Source organism: Rana temporaria, chromosome 1 (genome assembly GCF_905171775.1).
Source record: "Rana temporaria chromosome 1, aRanTem1.1, whole genome shotgun sequence".
Taxonomy (NCBI): domain Eukaryota; kingdom Metazoa; phylum Chordata; class Amphibia; order Anura; family Ranidae; genus Rana; species Rana temporaria.
Genome location: NC_053489.1, coordinates 167,377,829 through 167,402,624, shown reverse-complemented (window position 1 = coordinate 167,402,624; position 24,796 = coordinate 167,377,829). Strand labels below are relative to the sequence as shown.

Below are 24,796 nucleotides of genomic sequence, written 5' to 3'. Positions count from 1 at the left end.
TTCAACAGTCTGCTGGATCTTCTGTCCCCCTATATCATGAGGCAGGACACTGTGATGCGCCAAGCCATCACGGCCGAGCAGAGGCTTATTGCCACGTTGCGGTACCTGGCGACTGGGAGGAGCCTGCAGGACCTCAAGTTCTCGACAGGCATCTCTCCGCAGGCGCTTGGGGTCATCATACCGGACACGTGTGCTGCCATCATCAAAGTTCTGCACGAGGAGTATATTAAGGTAAGTTTCCTCATTTTAACCTCACAATGTGTCTTTAATAATGTGGCAAACTAACTTTTTATTTTATTTCCCAGATATGCTGTGTGTTTAACTAACGTTCCCTTTTCTCCCTATGCATGTTGATATCAGCTTTTACATGTTATTTTTATTTTGGCCTACCTGCATATTTGGATCTTACCCAATATTAACCTGTCCAGCATGCTATCTTCGGGCCAACCCCCACCTTGCCACTTTTTTTTTTTTTTGTTATGTTTTCTAAAAACAGTTTAAACACCCCCCACCCCCCCTTCAAAGTGTTTTTGTCCCCATCAGAGGGCTGTGGAGTCTCTTATTAATTAAGTGGGCCTATCTATTTGTGCCCCGAAATTCTCCCTTCATAATTTGAAAATGCTATTTTAAAAATGTAAAGTTGCACAAGGATGCTTGTAGGATTATGTTTGCAATGTTTATGTGCCAAAGTACTAAATCTCTTTTTTTGTTTGTCCCCACAGCTACCCTCCACACCACAGGAATGGCAGTCTGTGGCTTCCCAATTTGCCCAGCGGTGTGATTTTCCTAACTGCGGTGGAGCAATAGATGGGAAACACGTCCGCATAGTGCCCCCACCCCACTCGGGGTCCTTCTATTATAACTACAAGGGTTTTCATAGTATTGTGTTGATGGCGGTGGTGTCGGCACAGTATGAGTTTCTATATGTGGACGTGGGGAAGAACGGCCGGATGTCAGATGGGGGAGTGTTCTCACGGACTGATTTCTATGATCGTCTCCAAACTGGTGGTCTGGCATTGCCACCAGATGAAGATAATGTGGAAGGACTTCCGTTTGTGTTCCTAGCGGACGAGGCTTTCGGCCTTGGACCTCACCTAATGCGGCCTTTTCCCCAGAGGACCCTCACCTCAGAGAGGAGTGTGTTTAATTTTCGGTTGGCCAGGGCTCGGAGGGTAGTCGAGAATGCCTTTGGGATACTCTCCAACCGGTTCCGCCTGTTCCTGACATCGATACATTTGGCGGAATATAAATTGAACACCATTATATTTGCCTGCTGCATTTTGCACAATTTTCTACGCAGGCACTCCCAGACGTACCTAGCCTCCATGGGCTCTGAGGCAGGACTACCCTCAGAGAACATTCCTGGCCTGGACACTGGTCGCGCTGGCTTGGCCCCCCAATCTGCTCGTGAGGTACGCGACAAATATGTTGAGTACTTCATGGGTCGGGGGGCCATTGCTATGCCAGATCATATTTCTTTCTAATTCGGCCCCCCAAAGAAAGGAGTATTCTCACAACTAATAAATAATTAGACCATTGGACTTTATACAGTTGTTTGTCATTACTGCTTTTTCTCTATTTTTCTGTCTTCCAGGTTCTCTACAAAAATAGTGCACTCCTAGTGCCAAATTTACTTACTCAGATGTATTAACTAACCACATTTGCACATTATTCACTCATCTACAAACTGGGTATTCAGTCTAGAAATAAGAAGCCACTCATTTTTCTGCTTTTGATGTCACCACTAAATTTTTTTATTTTACTCATTTTTCAACAATAAATGTTTTTTTTTTTGGCAGAAAACATTTTTTGCTCATTTTTTTTAGAAAATATTGGCTTTGAATTATTTATTTTTTTGTCTTTATTGACAGTGATTAGCAATAATACTGATCGAAACACAATGTAAGAATAATTTCACTGAAACTATACGCCAGAATTTTTTGGCTTGTCTCCTATATATCTATCTCTAGAGATAGATATATATATATATATATATATATATATATATATATATATAGATATATATATATATAGATATATATATATATATATATATATATATATATATATATATATATATATATACACACTTCTAAACATATTTTTTTTTTACTTTTGTTCAAAATTAAAGTTATTATTTAGTTTGGTTTTCAATAACCCAGAATAATTTATGTTTAATTTTTTTTGGTTATTTTTTCATTTTTTTTTTTTTATTTTTTTTTTAATTATTTTTTTTTGAGAAGACATTTATTTACATTTAGAAATGTTTGGGTCTTGTTTTTCTACAAAACATTTTTTTGCTTTGTATTTGTTTGTGTATAATTTTTTTCAAAATTTTTTAACACAACAAAAAATTATTTTAGTTTTTAAAGAAAATTAGTTAACTTATTTCTTTAGGTGAGATTTCTTGTTCGTTTTGTGATCTGAAACTGTAAACATTTACAAACCAAAAAAGATCAACACCAAACAAAAATTTAAAAAAAGAACAGCAGTCAGTCATGGATGGTGTGCTTTCACACTGGAACACGCCAAAATTTCTAAATGCACACATTCAGTGAAAAATCGCCAAATGTCATTGGTTAAACAGACAAATGGCCACATGTGCTATCTGACATCATGGGTGATCAATGTCTGTGTTTTGTGGGAGCAAACCCTTCTTCCTCTCAACTACTTGATGATCGAGGAGGTGTTTGTACCCACAAAGCACAGACAATAGATAGTCTGTGATGGCAGATAGTACATATTGGCACACTATGTGTGCATTTAGAAATTTTGGCGTATTATAAAGTACAAAAATTAAAAATGGTTTTGTGGGCGGGGGATGGGCTTTTGTGTTTCAGTCTTTGACACGGCCCATCATGTCAATGATATTTTTGTAATTCTGTTCGATGACTAGCATCCTTTGGCGCATGTTGTCCATTTCCGTGCTACACTCTGAAATGACATTTCGCACATTCTGCTCCATGACGTCCATCCTTTCCCGCATATTGTCCATTTCCGTGCTGCACTCCATTACTTGCTGTACAATTATTGAAGCACTTGCACGTGAAAAATGTGCTACACCATCTTCATCCCCTAAAAACCAAAAAATTGGCATTCAAAATATGTAAATAGTTTCCGGCCTATCTGCATATGTTTGGCCCTATTAATATTGGGGTGACACTGACCTGATGGCCTGATAATTTCCACATCCCCAATTTCTTCATCTTCTATCACTCCTCCTTCTTCCACCACCTCAGCCTCATCATCCACGACTCCTCCTTCTTCCACCACCTCCCCCTCATCTTCCACGACTCCTCCATCTTCTTCCAGAACTCCTTCTTTATCCATCACTACCCCTTCAAAATCACGCAATTCTGCTTCGTCCAGTTCCGCCTCATCTTCACCGAATTCTAAATCCAGAGTTAAGTCTTCCTCCTCTCTTCCTTCCACATCCTCCTCTCTTCCTTCCACATCCTCCTCTCTTCCTTCCACAGCCTCCTCCTCCTCAACATGTGGAGGTGTTTGATTTTGTGGGTGTCTGGCCCTCTCTGCCTCCTCCAATTGCTGGCGTCTTCTTTCCCCTATAAGAAATAAGATAAAACAAAAGGTATACTCATCAGCACACTGATATTGGATATCATAAATCGCACACATTGCATAGACGATACATTTATGATGATTTTTGTTTGTTTATTCTTTCAGCAATCCTCCATTTTTGGCGTAGTTCTAGGCCAAGCTCTGATCCTGCCCCTTTTTTGCAAAGAAGTGACACACATGGATGTCCCCCCAAAACATTAATTCTCGTCGACCCTCCAAATAAATATCCTTTGATTTTTGAGACACAGGTGCTTTGCATTTCCAGATGTTAAAACATCAGCTTTCTTTGCATTTTGGAGAATGAATCTTGTTTGCCTGTCACATTCACTCAATTTAATTTCTGTGATTTTGCTATTCAACAATGTTTGAAAACCAAGTTTGGGGCCAGTCAGCCATGTCCAGGTGTGTTGTTCCTGGAGTAACCTCGCATTTTTGCAAAACAATGTCATATTACGCGTGTTTACTATTTCAAAAAATTTGTTAAAGGTTGTTATTTTACATAAACACAATACAGTATCTACACGTGTTCAAAAGTACAAGCAGGCCAAGGAGGAAGATGTGAAAAACTACATGTCAACACATTATTGCAGACATTCCCCCCCCCCCCTTAAATAATATGGACTTACTTTTCCGCAGAATTTTGAGTATCTTCTTCATGTGATGTGGCTCCCTCAATTTTAAATCGGACCAACGCTTCCGGAGTTGCTCCTTGGACCTGGTGACACCAAACATTCTCCTCATTCTCCTTGCCACCTTGTCCATTATGTGTGACTTTCTACGGTTCGGTGTTTTGTAGGGCCCACATTCACCATCATAATCCTTCCTCCTCATGATGTAAACCAACTCCACCATTTCTTCAAACGCCATATTAGTGGCTTTATATCTTTTAGGCCTGGATCGGGACGGTCCTGCCTCTGTCCCTTCACTTGCGCCATGAGAGCTCCGTGCCCGCTCGTGTGACATCGCCATCTTTCCTTCCCACAGAGATTAGGGGCGTGGAAACGAGGAAATGTCCCGTCAGGGGCGGAGATTCTTGCATATGCGGAGTGTCGCGAATGCCAACAACGTATTGACGTAGGTTACGCGGAGAATATTCGCGCGATTCCAGAACCTACACAGTTAACGCCATATTTACTTTTTCAATTGATTAGGGGCATGGCAAAGGTGACGAGGGCGGCGTTTCATACATACGCGGAGTGGATAAAAGGCGCTTGACGTGATTACGTAGGTTACGTGTTAATTCATCGAGCGTAACAAACGAGGATTTTGAGAGAGGCAGGTAAGAAATTTAAACATGGGATCAGCAGCGGGCTATAAAATCTAGAGCCATGGGATGGGGGTTTGGTCTGTTGGTTGCACAGTTTTATTAAGCTATTATGTCTCTTGGATACCAGAATGTGATTTTCATACCCAAATGCTTTTGTAGACATCACAAAATAGAGAGGTCAAAAATGCTGTGACTCATTATCAATTATGTAGGGTGTATTCAGATCAGGCCAAGTATTGTTCTGTGTTGGTTGGACAGAGGTCATTAGGAAGTTTCTTTCATGTAATCAATGCTGAGGGGCAGGATATCTACACATGCAATAGTGCCTTGATGAATGCTGTCATTTGTAATAATTGTGTATGGTTCTAGATTTCTATTATTTACTGCAATGTAACCAAAGGGGCGGCATGTATAAAAAAAATGTTAGCTACAACCAACCAATGGGGCCGAGCTGGCCAGCATTTTCTAAACAAGAGACACTGTGTTTGTATTTCTATATAGGTACTACTTTTTAAACAACATATTCTATCAATGTAAATGCTGAGGCTTCTTTTAATTGTGTTTTTGGTTTCTTTTTCTTTTTGTAATCTAGAATAAAAATCAAAAAATCAACATTTAACAATGGATCTCCTGCAGACCCAAGAGATTATCCAGCACTTGCTGGATAAATTTAGGGAAATGCCCATCCTGTGGGATTCAAAGCAGCCCACCTACCATAACAAGGACGTACGAGCGGCAGCACTTGAACAGCTAGCAGCATACATGAGGACATGGGTGCCAGAATGCAGTGCCAACATGGTGAAGGATAAACTTGCCAACCTCAGGGGCACATATAGGAGAGCATACAAAGCTCACCAAAAGCAGCTAAGATCTGGAGCAGCAGCAAGACCACCAAAGGAACACAAGCTGTGGTATTACAGCCAGATGTCATTTTTGCGGGATCAACTGGAAGGCAGGCCATCTATGTCAAGTCTGAATCCCAACCTTCCCTCCACGCTACCTCCCAGCGGGACTTCCCCAGATCACAACAGCCCTGCAGAGTCGGATGAAGAGGGCCTGGCTGACAGAGAGGCAGATCTGCGCCTCTACGATGATGAGGTATAGTAGTTTCATAACTATTTAGGGAATAATATTAATTATTGTTTGATTCTTGACTTGATATTGGTTAATAAAATACAAGCTGGGAAGCATAAATCAAAAGTCGTGGGCAAACAAATAGGTGTCAGGGATGACAACTGCAGGGGTCAGAGGGTGAGTCTGTTTTCAAGTTTAAATTCACGGCAAAAAATAAGATTCAAGCATGAAAATGTGAGTGATTATATTTAAAAATATATTACAACATGTCCCTTTTTTTTACACAGGAAGAAGAGAACAGCCAGGAGGTGGCAGATCCTCTCCTCACTGACAGCCAGGCCGAAGGGGTCAGTGGCAGCCAGGAGGAGGCCGGGCCCAGTGGCGTTCAGCAGCTCCCCAGGACAACCACCACCAGCCAGGCTCCTCCCCTTTATATTAGGCCACCAGGCCGTAAGAAGAAATTGGGGGCAGTGGAGGAAGCCAGCCTCCAAATGATTAGGGAGGCGAGTGCCATCATGAGGGCCCCCCTCAACCCCACTGAGGCCTACAGTGCCTCCCTGGCACACGATCTAAATCAAGGCACGGAGGAGCAGAGGCTACTGGCAAAGGGTGTGATCAACGAGGCCCTTTGGTGGATGCAGAGGGAGCTGCTGACCCCAGACACTGGGCTATGTGACCCGGCCCGGCTTGCTCAACACCATACTCCTGCTGCCACATCATCCCCACCTGCAAGGGCCCAGGGAAGACCCGCTGTAAGGCAGCCTGGAAGGAAGGTTGCAAGGAAGAGGAGACGTTGATGCCCTGCCTTCCATTTGATCCCCCACAAATGGCATCTTGTTTGGACTACCACAGCTTGGGTTCCTTTGGTTATGTGCTGCTGCTTCAGATTTTAGTTTGTGTGCCTCCTGAGGTTGGCTAGTTTAGCCTTCACCATGTTTGACAATGCAAGTCTGCATTTATTTTGCTAGCTGTTCAAGTGCTGCCATTCTGTTTTTGTTCCTTTTTATCATTTGCTAAAATAAAAGCCTTTTTGTTGATTTTAAAAACGTGCCTATTGTTTGTAATACTGTGGGGATTATTTTAGGCATCAAACATTACAAACAAATAAAATGTTTAATCTAAAATATTCACTAACTCATGTGGGGGGGGGGGGGGGGGGGCATTTGGTGTGCCAACATGGTAGACAATTTAAACAACCTTCAAAATAATCCAGTTAAATATACAAACAAAAGCAAAATCCAAACAATTTCCTATTAAAAAATTCTAAATGGTGACATAACTATAAACACATAAATAAAGTGGGAAACATAAACATTAAACATTAAAAGCAAAAAATTATACATGTGGAGGACCACTAAAAATATGATACGTCGGGCCAATAAAAGATTGCTAAAATCTTACTACATCCCAGGCAACAAATGTCACTTTTCAGTATGGAACAACTCAGTTGAAATAACATGAGCTAAATAACTGATTATTTATAGCAAGAGAAGAATGAATAAAACGACGGCATCAAGCGTTGTTTATTGTGTGGTTTGCTTCAGTGTTCTATTGCTAGAATTAATCTTTCTATTGACGAATGTGCCATATCCCAAACAAACGTGAGTTTTACCTGAACGAGCGCTCCCGTGGCCTCATTTAGTCTGAGCATGCGCGGGGTTTTTGTACGTTGGTTTTGTGTACTCACCACCAAACATGTCCGTTCGGACAGGATTTCAGCGGACGGTTTTAAAACAAGTTTGCAAATAAATGTCTGCTGAAAAACGGCCCGGCGGGCAAATGTACGGTCAAATTCTGTACGCTCGTAACTACACACGACCAAACATGTCTGCTGAAACTGGTCCGCGGGCCAGTTTCAGCAGACATGTTTGGTCGTGAGTACGGGGCCTTAGAGTTCTTGATTCCAGTTCATGGTATATCTGATAGTAGTTAGTCACACTCAGCTGGACTATTCTGTAATGGTAAAAAAGTTCATAGCAACAGCTTCTTCCGAAGTGAAGGTAGTGTTGTGTCTGTGCTTCTGTGCAGTCACACTATTAGCTGTATTGTGGCAGGTCCTGCTTAGAATAAAGAAATCTTGGTCTACATCCCTCCAGCTGTTGGCATGATGGGAATTGTAGTTACTAAACAACTGGAGGGCCGCAGTTTGAAGACCCATGTATTAAACCCTCAACGATTTGTTTTTAGCTTGTCACATTCCCCAGTAAACTGTTTGTTAAAATTTTTACCCCATCACTTGCAGTTGATAACTTTCTTGTACAAAGAGTTTTATTGAAAGATTAAAGATCAACAGTACGATACAAAATGGTTGTGGACGCAGTTGATAACTTTCAATGCTGCTGGCTCCTGCTCTCACAGTGCTGCTTTCCTGAAGTTCTGGTCTTCACAGGAAGCGTTAATAGTGGACATTGAAGTCCAAGCCAATCTGTTAGTTTGGAGAAGGGAGGGCAGAGGAGGGGCAGGAGCAGGGGAGTGCCCTGTCATCCTATGCTATGGAGTTGTGAGTTTCTATTGATGCACACAGTGTATGGAGACACAACTCTACTTCCTGCATGCAGGATCATAAGACATTGCAAGAGAAAGGAGCCATGCTGCACCTGGAAACCTGGAGCAGCAGTCATAGAACCAGCTTATACTGGAACATACGCAAAGCTGCATACGCAGTAAGGCTATGGGGTGATTTACTAAAGGAAAATCCACTTTGCACTACAAGTGCAACTGGAAGTGCAGTCGCTGTAGATCTGAGGAAAAAAAATCCGAAATGAGAAGAAGCTCTGTTGATTTTATCATCCAATCATGCGCAAGCTAAAATGCTGTCTTTTATTTTCCTTGCATGTCCCCCTCAGATCTACAGCGACTGCACTTCCAAGTGGATTTGCCTTTAGTAAATAAATCCCTATGTGTACATTAGCAGCAGCCCTTGCTGACCCTAAGGCCACGTACACACCACCGGATCTCCGCTGGAAACGATCCGCCGGATCATTTCCAGAGGAGATTCCTCCTCCGGATTTGGATCTGATGGCGTGTACACACCATTGGATCAAAATCCGTGTGGAATTCCTCCGCGGTGACGTGTCGCGCCGTCGCTGCGACGATGATGCAGCGACGTGCGCGACGCTGGAAGGCAAGTACTTCCACGCATGCGTCGAATCATTACGACGCATGCGAGGGAGAGGAGCGGACGGATTGATCTGGTGAGTCTGTACAGACCACTGGATCAATCCGCTGGTCCCGATTCAAGCGGATAGATTTCTTAGCATGCTACGAAATTTCTATCCGCTTGAAATGGTCCGGCCGGACGAATCTCCGCGGATAAATATCCGCTAGGCCGTACAGGCGACCGGATTTGTCCGCTGAAACTGATCCGCGGATCAATCCCAGCGGATAGATCCGGTCGTGTGTACGGGGCCTTAGGCCTCTTGCACACGATACTCCTGTTTGAGCACCTACTTCAGTTTATTTTTTTTCATGTCTTTTGACGCATTTTCGCTCATATGCGTTCGCGCAATTTTTCGCGCATGTGTGGAAGCTAGTTCCCGGATTGACAATGTCAATGGACAAACCTGTGTGCATTTGCGCGAATACTGACCAAAAAAATCATATTTTTCTATTTTTACTTTTTTTTTACAGAAGAATTCACAGCGCTTGTTTACACGCCTGTGGGCTTAGGCACATTACAATTATTTTGCTATATTTTAGCTCAGTAAAAAAATAAGCTGTACTGAGCATTTTCAAGCTGCAGTGTGCAAGTGGCTTAAAGGATCACTAAAGGAATTTTTTTTTTTAGCTAAATAGCTTCCTTTACCTTACTGCAGTACTGGTTTCATGTCCTCATTGTTCGTTTTTGCTTTGAAGTTGCTGTAATCTCCACACTTTCTGGTTGTCTGGCTCCTTATAACCACAGTACTGGGAGCTTTTCACGGTGGTCTAAGCTGTCATTACTGTGTGTCTAAAACTTAACAGAACCAATCAGATTCATTTTAAAAACACTGCCCTGGATTTCTTTGTTTTTGTTCTGTGTGTCTCTCTAGTTCACAGGAACATGAAACCAGTTAAAAGTGAAACTAACCTGCAGGCACATTATATGATTGATTTTTATCTATTTGTAATCATTTTTAGAAGGAATCAGTTAACTTTTATGTCGCTATACCCTGTAAACAGTCATTTCAGCTAAAAAAAAAAAATTACCTTTAGTGACCCTTTAAGAAAACTGATCTTCGGCATATCTTTTCTAAGATGTTTGACAGGTGGTGAGGAGGCACATTTTTTTTGTAACCTTGTAAAGGTTGCACCACAGTGCTACAACAGTGTGCATTGCTGGCAGTTTTGGTGCTGCCCTCTTCACTTCAATAGGTCGCATTTGGCAGTGATCCTGTCCACTGAGGGGTGGATATTTCGGCCGCGGGTAAGAAGAGAGGCGTCGTGGCTGTGGCATGTGTTTTCAACCCTGCCTGGCTGTCCTGGCACCTTATGGGGGGGAGGGGGGTGGTCACGGAGCAGTAGGCTGGATTCACACCTATGCATTTTTAGTGCTTTTTGCATTTCGCAGATTTGCACTACAGAAAGTGTTCCATAGGAAACCATGTTAAATCCGCAAAAGCACAAAAAATGCATAGGTATGAATCCAGCCAAAAAAAGCGGCTCAACTGCTTGTTTTTACCACCCACTACCGCAGGTTTAAACAAGCCCTTAGTGATAAAAACAGATGATGAATGTGCTGCAAAAATACGATGATTTATTATGACTTTAATTATGTAGCATACTTACTTGTGACAATTAGCTGTATTTGTGGCTTCGATTCTGCGGTCTGTGAACAGTCTCTGCATCCATAGTTCCCTCCATCTTCCAGGCTCACATTCGTTATTACAAGAGAACTCACGTTGTCCCTCAGGAACCTGAAATCTGATGAACTATTTTTGTCACAGTTTAGTAATTCTTGTGTAGAACTCTCCAAAAACCAGGCCACATTTTTTACACCGTCTTTCACAGCAGTGCAGGGTAGAAGGATTTGTCCACCAATCTCTCCAATGATTGGCGTTAGTGAAGCTGCAAGACAGCAAAGTATAGTAAGGTACAGAGATTACAGGAATACATACGATACATTATTATTATTATTATATTTTTTGCTAAAGAAATAAAAACAGACTAAAAAATTTGAAAAACAAAATGCGCTTTTCTACGTTTCTGTTAAAAAAAAATTACAAATAAATAATCTTTCTTCATAAATTTAGGCTAAACTGTATTCTGCGACATTTTGGTGAAAATAACCCAAATCAATTTATAATATTTAGCCTGTAGGAAAGTTATAGAGCCCACAAACTATGGTATATATCTGAAAAATGTATCAATCTTAAAGCGGTGGTTCACCCTCCTTAACATGATTATAGCACAGTGGTGCAGTGAATAGCACTTTCGCCTAGCAGCAAAAGGGTCGCTGGTTCGAATCCCGACCACGACACCATCTGCCTGGAGTTTGCATGTTCTCCCTGTGCATGCGTGGGTTTCCTCCGGGTACTCCGGTTTCCTCCCACACTCCAAAGACATGCTGGTAGGTAAATTGGATCTAGTCCAAATTGGCCCAGTATATATATGTGTGTACGACTGTGTGTCCCAAGCGTGTCACGATCCTACGGGGTAAAATGACCGCACCAGCCAAGCAGACTCTGGCTGGAAAAAGCGCCCAGAGGCGATTCAGTTCGCATGAGTTGCGCTATACAAGTCATTCATTCATTCATTCATTCATAGCATTAAATTTGGCATCGTAGCGCGAGCTACAGTATGCCGGTCTTAAATTTTTAATCCCCGTACTCACTGTGCTATGGATCATTGAAGATTCTGACTCCCGCGGGGAATGGGCGTGCCTATGGAGAGGGAGGATGATTGACGGCCGGCTCTGGCACGTCACGCTCCCCGAAGACAGCCGGAGTAGGTCTCGGCTCTTCACGGCGCCTGCGCACAGGCTATGCGCAGGCGCCGTGAAGAGCCAAGCCTATTTCGGCTATTTCCGGAGAAGCGTGACGTGCCAGGGCCGGCCGCCAATCACCTTCTCTCACCATAGGAACGCCCATTCCCCGGAATCTTCAATGATCCATAGCACAGTGAGTACGGGGATTAAAAATTTAAGACCGGCATACTGTAGCTCGCGCTACGATGCCGAATGTAATGGTAGTAAAAAAAAAAAAATTTTTTTTTTTTTAATAGGGTGAACCCCCGCTTTAATGTACTAAAGACCTATCTAATTTCTTGAAGCCCTATACTGCCAGGACAGTACAGATATCCCCCAAATTACCCTTTTGGAAAGTAGATAGTCCAAGGTATTTAGTAAGAGGCATTACAAGTTTTTTAAAGGTAAATTTAAAAAATCTTTTTTTCCCCACAATTTTTTATTTTGTTTTAATCATATTGTCACCAGTGCAGTACAATGTCATCACATGGTGACACAGTAATCAGAGACACTGACTCGTGAAAGTATGTAAAATAAATAATTAAATCGTTTTTTTTTTCATCTTTATTACATTTTGTTCTTTTTTTTATGATTTTTTTTTTTTAACACACTGGGGGCCAGATTCACAGCCGAGATACGACAGAGTATCTCAGATACTCTGTCATATCTCTCAGAGTATCTATGGCCCAGATTCACAGCTGAGATACGACGGAGTATCTCAGGTACTCCGTCATATCTCTCAGAGTATCTATGCGACTGATTCATAGAACCAGTTACGCATAGATAGCCCTAAGATCCGACAGGTGTAATTGTTTTACACTGTCGGATCTTATGATGCAATACCGCGACCACCGCTGGGGGGAGTTCGCGTCGTAAACCAGCTTCGGGTATGCAAATTAGGAGTTACGCCGATCCACGACGGTTTTTCGCGTTCGCTACGTCGCTGCTAGTCTAGTTTCCCGTCGCAAAGTTAGTCGTCGTTTTGGGTGCCCTAACTTTACACAGCACACGTATGTGCTGTATAAAGTATGGCCGTCGTTCCCGCGTCGAAATGTAAACATTTTTTCTTCTTGCGTAAGACGTCCGGGAATACGGAAGTACGCTACGCACGTCGCCGTTCGAAAAAATTACGTCACTTCGCGCAAAGCACGGCGGGAAATTCAAAAGGGAGCATGCGCAGTAGGTCCGGCGCGGGAGCGCGCCTAATTTAAATGGCACACGCCCCTTTGAATTACGCGGGCTTACGCGGGCGTAGGTTTTCATTGCAAGTGCTTTGTGAATCAGGCACTTGCGATGAAAACTTGCGGCGGTGTAACGTATCTACGATACGTTACGCCGCCGCACTTCTGTGTGAAGCTGGCCCTATGTTCAGAGCAATACAGTGTTACCAAAGTACAACTACTACTCTGGGCAAATGAGCAGGATTTTTCTTTATTTATATGAATATATATTTTTATATCTATATCTATATCTATATATATAGATCTATCTATATATATATATATATATATATATATATATATATATATATATATATATATATATATATATACACACATTATGATTGCTTATACGAATTTCGGGGAATCGAGCGGGTAAAACTCAAGCTCAACCACCCCCTCTGTCACCTGCGTGAACTAGAAGGTCTCTGGCCATACACTATATGAAAAATTGTTTGAACTTGTTTTCGAATAACGAACACTCAGCCGTGAGAGCAAACAATAGTGCTATCATGTAATGACCGAAGTTCGATCTATAAATCGTTCAGTGAACATAAGTGAATCAGTTTTCCCTCCGTTTTTTCACATTTGCACAGTGCAAACAGTTACATTTTTTATTTAAAGTGGACCTTCAGTAATCTTTTCACCTTTCCATCTATTAAATCTTCTGCCCTTGTTGTTTTAACTTTGGATAGTAAAAAAAAAAACCTTATACTGTTTCTTGTCTGGTAAAAAGCCTAGGCTTATGACAACATGCACCGCTCTCTCTCACTCCCGAGAGTTTGCCAGGAAGAGGGGAGGGGGGTGTGAGTCATAAGAGGGCCAGTGAGAGCTGCAGAGCTGGAGGTATGTGTCTGTGTAAATCCAGGAAGTGAACAGGCAGCAACTTCAGCTGCCCACTTTAAAAATGGTTGCAGCCAGACTCAGTACAGTGGGATTTCTGTAGCATATTTGTCAAGTACAGAATTACAGTATATATAAAATAATATGCAAGGTGTATGGAGGGAAGCTTCAGAATAGCAAAGATGTTTTTATTACAAATTATGTGAGCAGACTGCAGTAAAGTGAAGTTAATAGCCTCATGTGATAGGCAGAGATTAAATAAATCCTGCTACATAAGTTTTACTTGATTATCTGCAGTCTTCTCTTGTCTACATCCTTTCAAAAGTGCAGAATTGTGATCAAATCCTTCTTCTTCGATCGGGACCAGAGAGGAGGGGGTGAAGAGCTGCAGCTTTTATACACTGTGTGAGAGCTGATTAGAGGAAAGGGACACAGGAATGAAGGAGCATACAGAGCTGTGTTGTGAATAAACAACCTGTGTGCTGAGCTCTCCCCACCAATCACACATTTATCTCATGTGTTGGGAAAACTTCTCAAAAGTGACTCATGCTGATAACAGAGGAACGAAGCCCCAGAGAGAAACAACACTTATAGCTGGATTCAGGTAGGGCATCGTAACTTTCAGGTGGCGTAGCGTATCGTATTTACGCTACGCCGCCTTAAGTCAGAGAGGCAAGTGCTGTATTCACAAAGCACTTGCCTCCTAAGGCGGCGTATCGTAAATGGGGTCTGTGTAAGCGTGCCTAATTCAAATGAGGATGAGGGGGGCGTGTTTTATGTAAATGATTGGTGACCCGACGTGATTGACGCATGCGCCGTCCGTGTACATGTCCAGTGTGCATTGTTCCAAAGTACGCCGCAAGGACGTATTGGTTTCGACGTGAACGTAAATTACGTCCAGCCCCATTCACGGACGACTTACGCAAACGACGTAAAATTTTCAAATTTCGACGCGGGAACGAAGGCCATACTTAACATAACATTGGCTAGGCCACCTAGGGGGCAGCTTTATCTTTACGCCGGCGTACCTCGGCGTATCTTTACTGCGATGGGCGCACGTACGTTCGTGAATCGGCGTATCTTGTCATTTGCATATTCTACGCCGAACTTAACGGAAGCGCCACCTAGCGGCCAGCGTAAATATGCACCCTAAGATACGAGGGCGTAAGAGACTTACGCCGCTCGTATCTTAGCCTAATTTAAGCGTATCTGGTTTCCAGAATACGCTTAAATTTACGACGGCGTAGATTCAGAGTTACGACGGCGTATCTACTGATACGCCGGCGTAACCCTACGTGAATCTAGCTATTAGAGTTTTGGAGAGAGACACTACTATCTATATGTGCTTTGTTCAGATTATATGACTGAGGAATTCAATTTTCCTACCTGTTCCTTCGATTTTTTTAGGCTCTGAAAAGTTAAAACCGATTTTCTATTTGTGCCGATTAACTGGACAGGAAACAAATGAACAATCTAAACAACAGATTTTCGTATGATTTTTCGCCTAGTGTATGGCCAGCATTAGCTCTTTATATCTATAGCGACAATTAGATGCAGGTTTTACCCCTTGTTCCTTGGTTTATTACATTTCCAAAAGGAATAGAGACCCTAACGTGGGCAGGAACAGAGCTGGTGACTGTGCCACAGATGCCTCCCTGCTGCAGTACCCCAGAAGACTGCAGACTTTACCAGTTATTGAAATATCCTTTTTTGGTGGGTGACACTTACATTTGTGTTTGCCACTGTCAGGCTCGGTTCACTTATATGCGAATTGGATGCGTTTTTTAACCACATCCGATTCGCATAACGTGTGAACTAGACTGGTTTTTAATGGAGCCGGCTCACACATGTCCGGAGCGACTGTAGTCCGTTTTTGAAAAAGGGTCCTGTGTGATTTTGGGTCTGTTTAGGTAAAAAATTTGCACCTAAATCTAACTTGAACCAGTGAAAAAAAACACGGCAAACCCTGGACTGCAAACCGCAGCTGGACATGCGTGAACCCGGCCTTAGGCCTCGTACACACGACGAGGAAACCGTCGAGGATCTCGTCGGGCCAAAAAGAGAACATGTTCTCTATTTCCTTGACGGGAATGGAGAAATTTGGCACGCCGAGATCCTCGGCGGCTTCACAAGGAACTCGACGAGCAAAACCATGTGTTTCGCCCGTCGAGTTCCTCGGACGTGTGTACGAGGCTTCAGACTCCAAGGATCTGGGTTCCAGCAATGATAGATGAACTGTATCCTGCTCTGCCGTTAGGCCTCGGTATTTCCACTACCGCACTCTATCAGAGGAGCTCATTTCACAACCCAGACAACAACAAACCTTAAACTTGCAGAAAAAGCAACTCTACCAGTATACAGTAACAGCCATTACAAAGAATAACAAGTCATATTGACACAACAACTGTAGACAGATAAGAATGTAACATCTTATCTATGTAATAAAAGATCTGCTACCACTGCTGATCACCGACATTACTTGTATTATAGAAGGAAATTAATGATTAATAGATTGTTTATTGATCATACAAAACTAAGCCTCCTTTCACACTTGTGCGACTTGTCCTGCGACTTGCAAAGTAGCACGACAAGTCGTACGCCATTATTTTCAATGAGTACCATTCAGGCCAGGTCACCTGCCACAAGTTGTGGATTGTCCACTGGCCACGTGACCTGGCCACGTCACCTGCCACATCACCTGGCCACGTCACCTACCACAAGTTGTGGATTGTCCACTTGCCACATCACCTGGCCACGTCACCTACCACAAGTTGTGGATTGTAGACTTGCCACGTGACCTGGCCATGTCACCTGCCACATCACCTGGCCACGTCACCTACCACAAGTTGTGGATTGTCCACTTGCCACGTCACCTGGCCACGTCACCTACCACAAGTTGTGGATTGTCCACTTGCCACATCACCTGGCCATGTCACCTGCCACAAGTTGTGGATTGTCCACTTGCCACATCACCTGGCCACGTCACCTACCACAAGTTGTGGATTGTCCACTTGCCACATCACCTGGCCACGTCACCTGCCACAAGTTGTGGATTGTCCACTTGCCACATCACCTGGCCACGTCACCTACCACAAGTTGTGGATTGTCCACTTGCCACATCACCTGGCCACGTCACCTGCCACAAGTTGTGGATTGTCCACTTGCCACATCACCTGGCCACGTCACCTACCACAAGTTGTGGATTGTCCACTGGCCACGTGACCTGGCCACGTCACCTGCCACATCACCTGGCCATGTCACCTGCCACAAGTTGTGGATTGTCCACAATACAATGCAAGCAATTACATATTTTTTATGTTTTTTTTATGGTTTTTCATCATTTTTGAGATTTCTAATGTAAAAAAATAGGTCACCTTTAAAAACGCCTATAAACAAAATTGCGGCAAAACGCTGGTACCGCGTTTTGCCGCGTTTAGCGGCGTTTCGCGTCTGAAACGTGAAAACTTTTGCGTCTGAACCCGTTTGTTTGCTTCGGAAAAAACGAGCATAAACGATCATAAACGCAACTGCCGAAAAACGCAGAAAAACTTGACTGTGTGCATGGACACATAGGATAACATTGAATGTGTTCAGGGGCAGTTGAAAAAGCTGTCGAAATGCCTCTGAACACGCGCTTACCAGCGTCTCGTGTGCATGGGGCCTAAGGGGCTTCATTCTATTTACTTTAACAACTTAATGCCTGAAGGTAAAACAGGTTTTAAAGAGGAAGTAAACTTCCTCTGCTGACAGTTACCTATAAGTAAACCTATAATAAGGCTTACCTACAGGTAGTGAAAATATCTCCTAAAACGTGTACAGTTTAGGAGATATTTACATTGCATGCAGCCGTTCCTACCGAGCCCTGTGCCGTGAATGGCGTTCGCAACAGAGCCGGAGCCTGCGATCCCCAGAAGCGAGACGGGTGAAAATGGAAGCGGCTGCAGCAATGACATTGTGGCGCTGGATCAGCTTTGTTTTAAGGTAAGTTTCACATAATGTGCTAGTATGCGATGCAATACTAGCACATTATGACTTTGCAGGAAGAAGTGAAAAAAAATTGTCCAGAGGTACACAACCATTTTAATGCTTGAATGAAGTTCTGCAACTGTGGCATGTGTTATCTTCACAACTACTTTGTGTATTCGGGGGAATCATTCCTTTTTTTTCAATGTGGTGAACGTCAAAAATGGCAAAACAAAATATGTTTTAAAATGTAGTTTCTTGCCATTACCATGACCCATCACCAAAAAAAAAACCAATCAAACAAAATAAAACAAATGGGGCAGATTCAAGTACAGCCGCGCAAAATTGTGCGGGCGTAACGTATCTGATTTACGTTACGCCTCCGCAACTTACACGGGCACGTGCTGTATTCTCAAAGCACTTGCTCCGTAAGTTGCGGCGGCGTAGCGTAAATCACCCGGCGGAATTAAAATTCGGCGGATAGGGTGCGTGTATCATTTAAATCAAGCGCGTCCCCGCGCCGAACGAACTGCGCATGCACCGTCCGTAAAATATCCCAGTGTGCATTGCTCCAAATGACGTCGCAAGGATGTCATTGGTTTCGACGTGAACGTATATGACGTCCAGCCCCATTCACGGACGACTTACGCAAACTACGTAACTTTTTAAAATTTTGACGCGGGAACGACGGCCATACTTAACATTGGCTGCGCCTCATATAGCATGGGCAACTTTACGCCAGGAAAAGCCTAACGTAAACGTCGTAACTTTACTGCGTCGGCCGCGCGTACGTTCGGGAATTCACGTATCTAGCTAATTTGCATACTCGGCGCGGAATTCGACGGAAGCGTCACCTAGCGGTCAAAAAAAAAATAATGCAGTTTAGATCTGACGGCGTAAGAGACTTACGCATGTCGGATCTAATGGATATCTATGCGTAACTGATTCTAAGAATCAGTCTCATAGATACGACGACGCAACGCAGAGATACGACGGCGTATCTGGAGATACGCCGTCATATCTCGGTTGTGAATCTGGGCCCTTGTTCCTACTTGTGACATTTGCAACAATTCCATATACAGTAAAACCTTGGTTTGAGAGCGTTTTGCAAGACAAGCAACAATTTTTAATACATTTTGACTTGATATACAAGCGATGTCTTGATATACAAGCACCGTCATGTCACAACAGAGTGTAAAAGAGAAGAGAGGAGCCTCTAAGTGTAGCAATATGGTTACATTCAATGAAGGTACAACATTTAGCAACATATTGCTACACTTAGAGGCGCCTCTCTTCTCTTTTATACCTTCTGATGGATTTCTGCTCCCCCTGTAGAGGCTTCCATTTGTGGATGGACATTTTATGGTTACACATACTGGTCACATTGCTATAATCTTTTTATATGGACTATAAACTGAAGGACCTATGAATAAATGGTTGTGGAACCAGTGGTGGTGCGTCTATAGAGGGCGCCGGAGTGCCACCCCCTCTGGCTCTCGCACCGCCACTGATTACAATAACATAGATTCATGCATTGCATGAATCTATGTTATTGTTGCCGCTGCCGCCGACTATTCAGATGGCCGGATGGTGAGCGTCGGCCACCTGAATAAAGGCAGCTGGTTGGCTGTGTGGAAGTGCCTTTCAGAGCCAGCGGGAGAAGACATCGAGGGACATGGAAGGAGGATGGCTGACCCCCAGAAAGGTAAGTGCTGGGCGGGGAGGGGCATTTTACAGGGCACAGCGGCGAAAATGGGCACAGTGGCGACAATGGGCACAGTGGCATCAATAGGCACAGTGGCAACAATTAAAGGGCACAGTGGCGACAATTGGCACAGTGGCTGCGTTTGATGGCATGGCACAGTGGCTGCGTTTGATGGCATGGTACAGTGGTGACAATTGATGGCACAGTGGCTGCGTTTGATGGCATGGCACAGTGGTGACAATTGATGGCACAGTGGCTGCGTTTGATGGCATGGCACAGTGGTGACAATTGATGGCACAGTGGCTGCGTTTGATGGCATGGCACAGTGGTGACAATTGATGGCACAGTGGCTGCGTTTGATGGCATGGCACAGTGGTGACAATTGATGGCACAGTGGCTGCGTTTGATGGCATGGCACAGTGGTGACAATTGATGGTACAGTAGCTGCGTTTGATGGCATGGCACAGTGGTGACAATTGATGGCACAGTGGCTGCGTTTGATGGCATGGCACAGTGGTGACAATTGATGGTACAGTAGCTGCGTTTGATGGCATGGCACAGTGGTGACAATTGATGGCACAGTGGCTGCGTTTGATGGCATGGCACAGTGGTGACAATTGATGGCACAGTGGCTACGTTAGATGGCATGGCACAGTGGTGACAATTGATGGCACAGTGGCTGCGTTTGATGGCATGGCACAGTGGTGACTATTGATGGCACAGTGGCTGCGTTTGATGGCATGGCACAGTGGTGACAATTGATGGCACAGTGGCTGCATTTGATGGGCCCAGAGGCTGCATGTGATGGGCACAGTGGCTGCATTTGATGGGCACAGTGAGGCTGCAATTGTTTTTTTTGTTTTTTTTCATTTGCGCCCCCCCAAAAATGTTGAGCACCAGCCGCCACTGTGTGGAACGAATCATTTGTGTTTCCATTATTTCTTATGGGGAAATTTGCTTTGATATACAAGTGCTTTGGATTACAAGGATGTTTCTGGAACAAATTATGCTCACAATCCAAGGTTTTACTCTATGTGTACATAATTTGTAGCCGTAGCAGGACCAGGGCACAATAGTGCACATTTTATTTTTTGTTTTACCTAAAACCTTGACATGTAGTTCATTTTTTTTTTTTATCCTAAAATATACTTGACAACTAACCTACAACAAGTCCTGATATAGTTATTTTATTATTATTTTGTATTTCGTTTATTTTTTTATTTTAGGCTCTATTCCCATGCACTCATTTCCAAAGTCATGTGATTTCCACTGTGACGTTGATGCGACTTTTGATGCAACTTTGATGCGACTTTACACTCAGTGGATCTAAGTTGCATCAAAAGTCACACCAAAGTAGTGTAGGCACCTTTTCAAAGGCCTCATGCACGCTGCGTGTTATAAAAATGCCAGGTGCGTTAGCTGTAAAATGGGGTTTTCATAGTTTTTTCAGTAGCGTTTTTTTTTAGCAAAATTATACTCCAACAAAAGCGCATGACTCAGAAACGCTGATAAATGGCGATTAGCCGAATTTTTCTGCGTTTTTAAGCTTTTATCAAAGTTTTAAGCTTTTACCAGAGTTTTAAGTTTTAAGCTGAAAAATGCACTTAGTTCTGGAGGTTTTTTTAAAAACATAAAGCGCCCTTGCCCAAAAACGCTGATAGCCTACGTGTGCATGGACATATAGGATAACATGCTGGGGAGTTTACTGGCTGCCGGAAAAAAAAACTCCTGAAGCCAAAAACAGCAGCTGTAAAAATGTCCAGTGTGCATGAGGCCTATGTGGCCACTGGAAAGAATGGGGTGCCACTTGTCATGCAACTTTGATGTCCATGGTTGGACATCAATGGAGATTCAGGTAGAATCGCCCTACGCTGCGGCGGCGTAACGTATTACATTTACGTTACTCCGCCGCAAGTTTTCAGCGTAAGTGCTTGATTCACAAAGCACTTGCTGTAAACTTGCGGCGGCGTAGCGTAAATCCGCCCGGCGCAAGCCCGCCTAATTCAAATGGGGCGGGGACCATTTAAATTAGGCGCATTCCCGCGCTGAACGTACTGCGCATGCTCCGTCCCTAAAATTTCCCGCTGTGCATTGCGCTAAATGACGTCGCAAGGACGTCATTGGTTTCGACGTTAACGTAAATGGCGTCCAGCGCCATTCATGGACGACTTACGCAAACAACGTGAAATTTCTAATTTCGCAGCGGGAACGACGGCCATACTTAACATTGGCTAGACCACCTAGAGGGCAGGTTTAGTTTTACGCCGCGTATCTCTACGGAAACAACGTAAATTTACAGCGACGGGCAAAGCGTACGTTCGTGAATCGGCGTAACTAGTCATTTGCATATTCTACGCTGACCGCAATGGAATCGCCACCTAGCGGCCGGCCTAGAATTGCATCCTAAAATCCGACGGTGTAAGTCACTTACACCTGTCAGATCTTAGGGATATCTATGCGTAACTGATTCTATGAATCAGGCGCATAGTTACGACAATCGTATCTCAGAGATACGACGGCGTATCAGGAGATACGCCGTCGTATCTCTTTTATGAATCTGGCCCAGGGTTTTTTATGTTTTTGTTTACATTTTTCTCCTATGTGTATGTATCTTTTTCTCCTATGACTATGGGGTTGATTTACAAAATCTGCAGCTCTGCCTAGAAACCAATCACCTTCCATTTTTTCAATTTTTTTTTTTTCTTTTGTCAAAGCTTAATTGATTGGACAGCAGCACCAGATAGCAGCACCAGATTTTGCACTCTCCGATTTTAGTAAACCAACCCCTGTGTATCTTTTCCTCCATTCAGAATGAAAAAAGAGAAAGACATTACAGTACAGAGGCGGTGAGTTGCTCCCGTCAGTGAGCTAATGGGGGAAGAGATGGGGCGGGGCTGAGCTGCAGCTCCATGTCTGAATGGACACACAGAGCAGCAGCTTGGCTCGGGTGCCCCCATAGCAAGCTGTTTGCTGTGGGGGCACTCGGCAGGAGGGAGGGGCTAGGAGCACCAGCGGGGGAACCAAGAAGAGGTGGATCTGGGCTGCCTCTGTGAAAATTCACTACACAGAGCAGGTAAGTATGACGTTTGTTATTTTTGTATAAAAAATAAAAATAAAATAAAAAAACAAGACTCAAAGCGGAGTTCCACCCATTTAAAAGTCAGCAGCTACAAAAAGTGTTGCTGCTGACTTTTAATAATCAGACACTCACCTGTCCCAGGGTCCAGCGATGCGGGTGCAGGAAGCCTCTTCACCTCCTCTCCGGGGCGCCGCCATTCTGACTGTGGGCACCCACGCTGCGCGTTGTGAATGGCCGGGCAATCTTCTGGGACCTGTGATTTGTCCCAGAAGATTGCAGCGAGGGAGGGGGGGTGATCTTTGGCGCCACGGATCCAGGAAAAAATGACATGCCAAATGTGGCATGTTAGGGGGTCACCTACACTTGAAGCGGAAGTTCCATTATTGGGCGAAACTCCGCTTTAAGTATCACTTGAAAGCCGAACACTTTTAAGGGCTTTTTTATCCCAGAATGCAATGCGCATGTGTTGCACTGCGTTTAAAACGCTCTGGATATGCGATATGTTGTAGATGCCAAAATATTCCCAAGCGTGGATCGCATACGCAGCTCGTTAGCCTGCGCCGGGTGGCATGGTATCACACAAGGGATATAGAGTATTGTACAGATTTACTAAGAACTTTGTCATAACATTCATACTCCTGTTGAGTTTGTGGGGCCCCAGGATCTATAGTTGCACCCCTGTCTGGAGAGTTTGGGGTGTTCTCGGGTCACCTAGGAGTCCAGCTGTCCCTCCTATGATCGGGGTGACAGGTGGTGGGACAGATAGTCTCCCAGCTCCTCCACACTTCCGGACATGGGGGGTGGGGGGAGCTGTCAGTGTCAGGCAGCAGCAGCCTGTTTCCAGCAGATCAGGTGGAGGGGAGCGGGGACTTCCTTACCTTCACAAGCACTCCACACCATTGCAGAGGCGACCAGCAGCGGCACCAATGCCCGGGGCCCCATCCACATCGCCGTGTGTTATCCAACCAAGGCAGATCGGGCGACTTCACTGGAGAGGGCTTCCCATGCAGGCGGCGATCGGCGGTGTCTGGGCTGGGACATGGGATGGAGAGGCGAGCGGAGGGGGGTAGAGCGGCTCCCGGTCCCTTCTGACAAGTCACACGCCGGCTGCACTCTATGGATGTGACAGTCCTTCCGGCTTTCTCAGCTCAACCACACACAGCCACGCCCCTCCCTGTGTGCCCAGGTAAGGGAAGTGCCCTCCTCTGTCTACACAGCGCACACCTACCGGGGGTGACTCCAACTCTCATCACTGCTACTGTCCGATCACCTACCGGGGTGACTCCAACTCTCATCACTGCTACTGTCCGATCACCTACCGGGGGTGACTGCAACTCCCATCACTGCTACTGTCCGATCACCTACCGGGGGTGACTCCAACTCTCATCACTGCTCATGTCCGATCACCTACCGGGGGTGACTCCAACTCCCATCACTGCTACTGTCCGATCACCTACCGGGGGTGACTCCAACTCTCATCACTGCTACTGTCCGATCACCTACCGGGGGTGACTCCAACTCCCATCACTGCTCATGTCCGATCACCTACCGGGGGTGACTCCAACTCCCATCACTGCTACTGTCCGATCACCTACCGGGGGTGACTCCAACTCCCATCACTGCTACTGTCCGATCACCTACCGGGGGTGACTCCAACTCCCATCACTGCCACTGTCCGATCACCTACCGGGGAGACTCCAACTCTCATCACTGCTACTGTCCGATCACCTACCGGGGGTGACTCCAACTCCCATCACTGCTCATGTCCGATCACCTACCGGGGGTGACTCCAACTCCCATCACTGCTACTGTCCGATCACCTACCGGGGGTGACTCCAACTCCCATCACTGCTACTGTCCGATCACCTACCGGGGGTGACTGCAACTCTCATCACTGCTACTGTCCGATCACCTACCGGGGGTGACTCCAACTCTCATCACTGCCACTGTCCGATCACCTACCGGGGGTCACTGCAACTCTCATCACTGCCACTGTCCGATCACCTACCGGGGGTGACTCCAACTCTCATCACTGCCACTGTCCGATCACCTACCGGGGGTCACTGCAACTCTCATCACTGCCACTGTCCGATCACCTACCGGGGAGACTCCAACTCTCATC

General features: G+C 44.6%; 1 protein-coding gene across 3 annotated transcripts in view; it reads right to left on the bottom strand.

The window, feature by feature from the left end:
* Nucleotides 1–23,813, bottom strand: part of VSIG10 (V-set and immunoglobulin domain containing 10) — a 68,470-nt gene extending 44,657 nt beyond the window's left edge. For all 3 annotated transcript variants that reach the window (XR_005748047.1, XR_005748048.1, XM_040345794.1), the window contains exons 1-2: nt 23,553–23,813; nt 10,688–10,966 (exon numbers count right to left, since the gene is read on the bottom strand). Coding sequence is in view for 1 of the 3 variants with exons in the window: in XM_040345794.1 (XP_040201728.1) it covers nt 10,688–10,966; nt 23,553–23,622 (349 nt within the window). In the remaining 2 variants the exon portion in view is untranslated. The remainder of the gene's footprint in view (nt 1–10,687; nt 10,967–23,552) is intronic.
* Nucleotides 23,814–24,796: the final 983 nt, after the last annotated feature.